Source organism: Atta cephalotes, assembly GCF_000143395.1.
Source record: "Atta cephalotes unplaced genomic scaffold scaffold00010, whole genome shotgun sequence".
Taxonomy (NCBI): domain Eukaryota; kingdom Metazoa; phylum Arthropoda; class Insecta; order Hymenoptera; family Formicidae; genus Atta; species Atta cephalotes.
The window spans coordinates 5,701,910-5,712,275 of record NW_012130074.1 but is presented as its reverse complement, the minus strand read 5'-3'; the positions used below and the strand labels follow the sequence as shown (position 1 = coordinate 5,712,275).

The 10,366-nt window shown below is 24.6% G+C and overlaps 2 protein-coding genes across 2 annotated transcripts in view; both read left to right on the top strand.

Moving 5' to 3' along the window:
- Positions 1-1,595: 1,595 nt before the first annotated feature.
- On the top strand, positions 1,596-8,108 carry LOC105627785 (venom protease-like). The gene is made up of 6 exons (XM_012209065.1): positions 1,596-1,662; positions 4,429-4,746; positions 5,194-5,496; positions 6,227-6,328; positions 6,447-6,598; positions 7,788-8,108. Exons 1-6 carry the CDS (start codon positions 1,596-1,598, stop codon positions 7,950-7,952), a joined length of 1,107 nt encoding a protein of 368 aa, XP_012064455.1. The 3' UTR covers positions 7,953-8,108.
- Positions 8,109-9,066: 958 nt separating this feature from the next.
- The window catches only part of LOC105627894 (venom serine protease Bi-VSP-like), a 28,033-nt gene continuing 26,733 nt past the window's right edge, over positions 9,067-10,366 (top strand). Inside the window, exon 1 of the mRNA XM_012209167.1 lies at positions 9,067-9,094. Coding sequence (XP_012064557.1) covers positions 9,067-9,094 — 28 coding nt within the window. The remainder of the gene's footprint in view (positions 9,095-10,366) is intronic.

Sequence of the window (10,366 nt, the reverse complement as noted above, 5' to 3'; positions counted from 1 at the left end):
TATAATATATATATATATATATATATATATATATATATTTATATTATAAAACTGGATGTATTTACATTATTCTACAATATTAATTTTCCACCTATACTTTGCACTTTTTTGTCTTTATAAAATACAGTATATAAAAAACATGCAAAAAATATTATAAAGTAATTCCATAAATTGATATCTTGAAAGTTTTTCATCCATTTACTTCTCTCGATATCTTAATTATTATTTAATACATTGACATTACTTTAACGTTTATACGTTACAAAATATTGTTAAATCGCGATATTTTTATAACTGATTTCGTGATATTTTCGAATTACATTTCACATGGAAATATACATTTTTGCATAATAAGTACATTAAATTACAATCAAAGAAACATTCTGAATTATATATCATATTTTACGTCTGCATGTCGTTTGGTACATCAGTAGGACACTTATTTTTATATGGAGAACATTGAATGTCATATTTTAAAATAAATATTGCGTAAATAATTGAACATCATTTCTTCCATATGTGGAGATTAAGGAATTTTTATGTATTACCATTGTAGAGTAATAAATAATTATGAAATTATACTTGACAATAATGTATTAAGTTTGTAAGAAAAATTCCACGAAGAAATCTATTTAACTGACACATAAATTAAATGTGTATAAATTTTGTAATTCTTTTTTACGTTTACATAATATATTGATGATGTTTAAATGTACATTTTATGTACATTTATGCTGTTAAGAGTGATTTATATTTTTATAATATTTTTATATATTCATATATGTATTAATTATCTATCGTTTTAATTAATTAATCCAAAATGTGAAAGCGAAATTATATTGCAACAATTTAAAAGGATCATTTAAAAAAATAATTTAAAAGATTATGATGTTTTTATCTACATAATATTCATAAATTCATGTTTTATATATATATATATATATACATATATACGTTATATATATATACGTCATATATATATATATATATATATATATAACGTATATATATAACGTTATATATACGTTTTTTGTAATAATTGAACTAAATTTAGTGTAATAATTTGTGGACCTTTAATATATATATAATATATTTCTTTAATATTTTGAAATAGCAAAATTGTAATTACAAATTGCTTTTTTGAGATTTTTTAAATTTATTTTATTTATAAAAAAATGTATATTTATTAATAAACAAAAAGGAATTAATATTTTAAGTATAAGAAATGTCGAAGATTTATTAAGCGACAATAAACACAGAATAATATATTGCATCCTTTTTGTTTATATAGATTATATTATTGGCGTAAATTTTGAATTTCTTTTTATTCCTCCTATTGTTTTTTTGTTAGTTAACTCTGTTTTTTTTTATTTCTACTATATTTTTATAATCGGAAATGTTTTATATATAGTTATAGTTAATAAAATATAATACAAAACATATTCTACATTCATTATATAATGATTTAATTATTGAATCTATTTTAGAATCCAAACAATTTACTTGTATATTTTTTCATTAACAAATACTGGAATAATATAGTACATATTTGTATTTTCAGGACATAGATTCATACCTAGACAAGTGAAGTCATAATGTGGACTGTCATATTAGTATTCATCGGTTTACTAAGTACATTAATACCGTCGACGCATTCTCAAGGTATGTTTTGTATCATCTTTTCGAAATCACAGATTCCATTACAATCTCGTCAGAAGCTTTGTTTAGGTTTTTCTTGTAGAGAAATCCAATATCAAAATGTCATCCAAAAAAATGCGTTTAGTTTTCTAGACATATATTTTTTGTATACCTATTAATTAGTTCTTATATTTTAAAAATTCATAATGCAAAGTATACAGTACGATAGAACAAGGTAAGTGAATGGACAAAATTTTCTTTATTATGATATTTACATAATACTGATACTTACATAATACTGATTATCACACAATAATGCCGGTATTAATATAAAATAATATCATAGTATATCAATTTATCGTGTAATGAAATTTTTTTATATTATTTTTCCGTTACATAGATTATCGAGAAATTACAGCATTGACGTAAAACTGTATGAACACGGCCAAGGCCAGATCCTTCAAATCGAGAAAACGAGAGTTTCAAGTATGTTTGGTTATTGGTGAAGGTTGACTGTTACAACATTCTATATCTTCTTCTTAGCGATCGATGCTTCTGAGAAAAAAACATCATTATAAGTTATGGCAATTAGGATTGGTCTGTATAATGTAATCGTATAAATGTATATATAAAATGAAAATATATATAAACTGACGTTCACTTTAGATAAACGTTGAAAATTTCAGTGAGAAAACATTTTTGAAATCATACTTCGGAAAAAAATAAGACAGTTATTATTTTCAAAAAACTAGAATTTTTAAATTAAATATAATAAAATATTAATATAATAAAAATTAAAAATAATAATTAAATATAATAAAAATCTTGATTAACAGAAAATATCATAAGTTAAAAATCGCAATTTTAAATATCGATTTTTTTTTTAAATTCCATTGTATAAGTATTTCTTATTGTTAATTAATAATAAATTGTTAAGATTGTTATATTTTATTATACCTAATTAAGAAACAGTTTGTAATACATTATATAAATTAAATAGTCATTAATACAGAAAAATGAATAATCATCATAATTTTACTTATTTCTAATATCAAAATTAATTAAATATTTTAATTGCATATAATATGATTGAATCATAATTAAATAATTTATAATCATAATTAAATAATTAATTAAATAATTTGCGGATGTGGTTATATAATAATTTGTTTATGTTTGTTTTAAAATCATCATTTGTAAAACAATATCAAGCTTAATATGAATAAGAACAATGTCAAGCTTAATATGAACAAAAAATGTTAGATATAATTTACCGGAAAAACGTGCCTTATTTCATACACAATAAACAGTTATATAATTGTGTCAGTGGATCTGATATAAAGAAATCATAATTATACAATAAGCAATTTTAAAGGTCTGACATTTAAATTCTGCTATAAATGCAATAAGTTTCTTAAAATATAAAAAGATTGCAATTTGGCAGTAAATAATAAATGTTTTGATGAAAATATCTTTTAATATATTATGTAAGATACTTATATTAATATCCTTATATAAAAAAGATCCTTATATAAAAAAATCTAATAAATGCTATTTTTGTTGAATCAGAGAAGAAGAAGAATTCACATTTTTTTAATCTTTCTCCCTCTCTTTCTCTCTCGTTCTCTCTTGTAATATGTACATATATATATATATATATATCTGACAACAAATGTATCTATTTAACATTGATTGCCATATTGATTGTTTTGTGTAAACTCATTCTATCATTATATGTATAAGATAAATAAGTGGTAATATCCTTACAAGCGTATGTGCGCCTCAAAAAAAAATTATTATAGCAAATTATAAAACCCACAAATGATTCTATTTTCATTATTTTAAAAAGTGATACTATTTTTATTATTTATTTAACTCTAATGATATATAACATTTATAAAAAAAGATTTGATATCAATTGGCGCAAATAAATTAAATTTTATCAAATTAAAAAGTAAAACTCAAGTGTTTAGTCAAAATATAATTATTGAATCATCTGCAATCACAAAACTAATTATCCAGATAATGCATCATTATATTGTGATTATTTCTTTAAACAATTGTCCTACGTTAAAAATAATTCCATGCACATATAACATCATTGCAGTTTTTAATTGTACAAATATAAATATAAATTATTTATTAATGCCGTAATACGTGCGTGTAAAAGCTATTAATTTTTAATCTGGACAACAGTTTAAAAAACCCAAGTAGCAAGATGACGTTTTAATAGCATCCTATTGATATTAAAGACTTTGTGTATTTCATTAAAACGTTACGTCATTTGACGTCAGCTTGCTACTTGAGAATCAATATTGCATACTGTCCTGTATAGTTAGTTTTATGTATTGTATTTTAAAATACAAAACTTTATTTTAAATATTTCACCTAATATACTCTTGAGATGAAATTTCATTTGAATGACTATAATAAGAATAATCTAAGATAGACAGAGGAAATCTCATCTCGTGAATCTTATTTGACGATAAAAGCTATTGATCAATAATGAATGTGATTAGTGTTGATACTTCTAAAAATCTTTGTATTAGACATACAAACAGTCGACTTTTATCGATATTATGAGAAATTTTTTTAAGCATAATATAATTCATAAAATTATCATTGTGAATTTTCATTATAACCAAAAATTCTTCTGAAGTTACATCGATATGCATTTAAAAAAAGGAAACACAAATTATTTTGATATATCTCGAAGAAACTTATTACTCATAAGTGCGTTATTATAGTTTGTGTATTAATTCTATAAATTCTGATATTGAATTTTGATAGATACATGCGAAAATCCGGAAGGACAACTCGGTAAATGCATCAATATCAGATCGTGTACGATGTTACTTAATCTTCTGAAATCGGATTCGCAAAATCCGCAAGTAGGCAATTTTCTCCGTGCTTCCGTTTGTGGCTTTGAAGGTAATGATCCTAAGGTTTGCTGTCCATTCGATGGTGAAAATACAGGCAATACGGACAACGATTTACAAGGCAATGGAGAAATCACGAATACTCAATACGGTCCTTTGTATCCACCTTATTGCGGATACAGTAATGCAACATTAAATAAAATCGTTAATGGCATTCCAGCTAGATTAGGTACGAATCATTTTTACATTATGGGAAAACATTCAGAGTCTCAATACATTTCCCGATTGTTTGTCATATAACTGTTTTAGAATTCTAAATTAAAAAAAAAATTATTTCAATTTATGATAGAAAATTTAAAATTTGTTTTTTATATTTAAAATACTTTACAGGAACATTTCAATTTTATATATTTTTTTTCCTTGTCAAAATACTAAAGTGTCTTTTTATATTACAATCAATTGAAAATAAATTTTTTTTCCAATAAATTAATCTCGAGAAATATAAATAAATAAATACGTATGTTTCATTTAAAATAGATTCTGATAGAATTTTAAAATTTAAGTATAATAATTAAAATGTTGGTATTTATTTACTTATAGAAATTATGAAGGTGACTGAAATCAATAATATATTGTTCTAATACTTGATTATCATTACAATCGATTAATTTGGCAGGTGCTTGGCCTTGGATCACTGTTCTCGGATACACAAATTCAAAAAATCCAAACGTTCCAAAATGGCTTTGTGGTGGCAGTTTAATTTCCAGTCGACACGTACTTACTGCTGGACATTGCGTACATGGACGGGCGGATTTATACAAAGTGCGTATTGGTGACTTAGATCTGAATAGCAACAACGACGGGGCGACCCCGTTTGAAGATTTCATCGAAAGGAAAACAGTACATCCCAAGTACAATCCTAAGACTTACACAAACGATGTGGCAGTTTTAAAAACGACTCACGAAGTACCCTTTACGCGTAAGCTTTTTTATTCTATTCTATTTTATTTTTTATAAAAAAGGCAACAGTTCCCTTATTTATATTTAGCAAAATTGATATAAAATTCATTAAATGAAGAAATTTGATTGGTGTGAGAAATTAGCATTCATTTAATTGGAATCAATTCTGTTCTCTCAGTGTACATACATAAATTTTTCCACAGAGGAATGTGATTATCATTGTAGAATGAGATCTAAGTATGACTCTTTAGAAATGATTGAAGTGTGAATTATATATATAAATAATTAAAATTCGAATACTCCATATATATATATATATATATATATACAAATCTGTCATTACAATCATTACTTTCGGTACACAAGCATTCATCGTTATATCAAGATACAAGATTGTGAAGCTTGTTAGTCATATCTTTCCTATATAAATTATAAAATATATTAAAATAGATATATATTAAATTTATAAAATCGAGACTTTAAAATTAAATTACGAAAGTGGTTTAGATATGAACTTTTTTTACGTATTTACGATATTTACACTGTGACTTGTAAAAAAATGTCTGTTCACGCTCTATGTAGTTGTGGTTTCATGGAAGTGTTGCGTTATTCGAACAAACAGTATTTATTACTGAATATCGTAATTTTCAAAATTAGATATTACTTTAGGATATAAATTCTTTTCCTTTGTAATATAGATTAATATTTTCTCGTCAAGAGATATAGATTAATATTTTATAAACTTTTAGAATTACTTCATCCCATTTGTCTTCCGATAGACGATTTTATCAAAAATAAAAATTTAGAGAGGACATATCCTCTCGTTGCTGGATGGGGATCAATTTATTTTCGTAAGTAACGTGAGATAAATTGAATCTTGCCTAATTATAATCTAATGACAAATATACAAATAATCTTTTTTACTCTAGAAAAACGCTAATATTTGCTATTGCTATTTTTGTTTTTCAGATGGACCAATAAGCAGTCGACTTTTGCAAATACAAGTTCCTGTACGTACACAGGAAGAATGTAAACAAGCTTTTCAGAATTTTCCGACAACGGTGATTGACAATCGCATTTTATGTGCTGGATTTCCTCGAGGTGGTAAAGATGCTTGTCAGGTGAGAGAAAAGAAACAATAAAATCATGATAAACAATTAATAAAAAATTTTACTCTCTTTCTCTCTCTCTCTCTCTCTTTTTTTAATTTTTAAATCAAGTGTTGTCTTCTTAATTACACCACATCATTCTTTTATAAACTTACTTTACTAATTGTAAGTTTTTTATTATTTGTATAATTCTGTCAATTTCTGAATTTTTACTGATGTGCATGTATTTATTATTTATTTATTTATTTAATGCTGTTAATAACATACAGGAGAGAAACAAACTCGTATTAATATATAAATATATAATATATAGGGTGTCCCGAATTTAAATGGCCAAACTTCAGGAGCATATATGTATAGGAATCAATAAACTAAGAAAAAAAGTCCTTTAGAGATACGCGTTTTCGTTTTGAAGCAAAAAAGGACAAAACATAATTTTTGGTATATTATTGTTTTCAAAGCAGAATGTTATTTTGTCTATGACTTCCATGATAATGCTTCAATGCAAGAGTATGTACGTCGATTTCCAAACAGAAGAGTGCCGAATCGACAACTTATTACTACATTGACCAGTTTTGCTACAACATGAACTGTTCATACAAAATGCATTGCCACAAGAGATCAACATTTTGAACAATATCTGCATTGCAAGTGATAATGTGAATAAATATGAAATGACTAAGTAATAAATAAATACAAAAATGAAAATACTACTACTATTTGTCTTGTTTGTGATTTTCTTCAAAATGTTACAAAAACGAGTGTGTTTTTTAAGAATATTTTTTCTTTATCGATTTCTTACGCTCCCAAAGTTTGGCCATTTAAATTTATCTCAGGACACCCTGTATATAAATATATAAATATGATGCAGCGATCCAACAATTTCCAAAATTAAGATTTAAATAGGGAAAAAAGAAGGATCAATTTTTAATTAATTTGTATGCATGCTAGATAATCAAATAAACTCCAATTAAAAGTAACATAACATCACAATATGTTATAATTTCATGCTCAACAAGTAAATATTACGTAACACACGAGTTATATTTTAAAATTTATGTTGAATGTGAAATTAATATTGATGTAATATTATTTAATTGATGTTTATTGGATAAACATCAATTAAGAGTAATATTACATCAATATAATTTTATTAATACGTTTTTACTAATACGTTCTTACAATGCAAAATGATTTTCAGGGTGACAGTGGTGGACCAATGATGACTCCTGATTCTCGAAATCAAAATACATTTTATATTGTTGGAGTAGTATCATATGGTTTCAAATGCGCTGAGCCAGGTTTCCCAGGCGTTTATACAAAAGTTACGGCTTTCCTAGATTTCATCACGAGTCAATTAGTATAAATATTTTTCTCTAAAAAACTGAAACTTTTTGTTTCTTTGTTAATGTTTTACATTAATTCTGAAAATTGCATTTTTGGCATGAACTTTATTTGTGGCAAACAATCTCTCTCTCTCTTGTTATATTATAGATAAAATAAACCACACCTTCCATAACCATTTTATTTGTAATTCGTGAAATGTAAATCCAACCAAAAAATCGCTAAATTGACTTAAACAAAAACTTTTTTATAAATAAATACTTTTATAACTATTTATTTAAATTGATCTTTAATTTAAATTGATCAATCAGATACTCAAGCAGAACATTAAATTATTATGATATCAAAATAATTCCAAAATGATCATTAAAAATCATTTTTTAATCATTTTCGATTCATTTTAATATTATTTTGACGTTATTGTGACTTGTTGTTCTGTTTGAGTATTTAATATGGGAAAGTACATAAGTATATGAATAAATATAAATATAAATCATCTCAATATAAATCAATTTGATCAATTTGAAAATCTAATTGATTGAAAAATAAAAATTTATACAATTAATTAAAAAATTAGGATATATCACAATAAATTCTCTCATATACATATACATATGTTTAATATATAAAGTATTTGTACATCCATACATTCACTTTAAAAAGGGAAGTACAATTTCATTTAAAAAAATGTTCAACAAAATGTTTTGTTCAAACAAAAGTTGTATAATCTAAAATCTACAAAACAAATATCTTTATATAAGAAATAATAAATATCTCATGTGATGATAAAATTCTTATTATTATATAAGGATATTAATTATTTCTTATTTTAATTAAAAAAAAAACTGATTTTTTTTAAAATTAGAGTTATGAAGTTTAATATGATGTTTGCGCCTTACAGCATTATACTCGTCATTTTAGAACTATAGAATGATAATAGTCTTGAATCCTATATGGAAACGGATAAGTCAGTTGTTTCCCGAATTCATTGATAGAGGGCAATGATGACTACATGTTACTCGTTTTTAAAATACCTTCATTACTACTATAAATGTGACTATTGTAAGATAGAAACCTTAAGATCATACTTCACAGGATCAGTTCTGTAGGAGTTGATCTCATTCTCCCTCCCTAACATGGGAGTTGATGTAACCACGACGATGAGTAATAGTCCTCTTCTCTGAGCGTGAGAACGACATGAATTCTTGACGTGTTTCGAGAACTTCTGTCATCAATGATCGTTCACTATCTGTATCTAGTGCAGATGGGATGGGAAGTAGGATTTTCTGAGTGGTTTGCAAACCGTAAATAAAAAAAAAATTGTATAAATAAAAACTAACGACTATTGTTTCTGAATCATATAGAATATTAAAAATATACTTACGTAGGCGAAATAAAATTGCATAATACAGTTTAGTGCCAAAGGTTCGGGGATAATTGAAGAACGGTGACATTATCGACAATTGATATAAAATTTTATTAATATAAATATATAATATTATTTGGAATTATTATAAATTCAAGATTTTTTATTATATAAGTGTATAAATAAGTATATATGTATGATCGTAATACTATAATATTTTATATATATTGCCGTAAAATTACAATTTTTTTCTCTGTACAGTATCTTGAACTCTTAATAATCAAACTCGGATGATAACATTACAATAACAGTTTTAAATAAAAATCAATTAAGTATTTATTGAATTTTAAACGTATATACATGCTTACAAAACTAATAAATCATAAAATTAGTTACTATTATATTATCAGTTTCTTATTTTTATAGTCATTTAAATTTTAACAGTTACACACTGAGAAAAAAATACTGTTGATTAAAGTCTATACTACAGGCTGTATTAACATAAGTAATTAATTCATGTATATTTTGACATAAAGGCTTGATTATTGAAATAATAATTTATGCCTTTATATCAATAAAAATATACATGAATCAATCATTTATATTAATGACAGCCCGAAATAGACTTTAATTGAATCAACAGCATTTTTTTCTTTGTGCACGAACTTTCGTAAGACTGGTCGGTTTAACAATAGAAAGTTTTTGCAATACGTATATCCAGATACGAACTGCGCATGTGCAATTTCGATTTGCCACTAAATAACGTAACTTTAACATTTACCGTATTTGAATACACAGAAGTCTCTTTAGTATCTCGTCGATAACGGTAAAAAAATTACAATTACTTTGTATAGTTACTTTTTATATTTTGAATTTATATTTGAAAAATTTATATTGTAAAATTTTTTGACTGGTCTTATTTCAGTATTAAAAAAATAATAAAAAAGTAACGAATCATTACTTTATAAGAAATGGTAAGAGTAATGCGGTACTTTTTGAGAATCAGTAATTAGTATAACGATAATTATATATAATATATATATATATACATATATATATATATATATATA

Excerpts from the sequence above, each read along its gene's own strand:
- LOC105627785 (XM_012209065.1), top strand. The coding sequence starts at position 1,596 with ATGTGGACTGTCATATTAGTATTCATCGGTTTACTAAGTACATTAATA. Across the intron at positions 4,747-5,193 it reads TGGCATTCCAGCTAGATTAG|GTGCTTGGCCTTGGATCACT; the intron begins GTACGAATCATT and ends TTAATTTGGCAG. Across the intron at positions 6,329-6,446 it reads ATGGGGATCAATTTATTTTC|ATGGACCAATAAGCAGTCGA; the intron begins GTAAGTAACGTG and ends TTTGTTTTTCAG.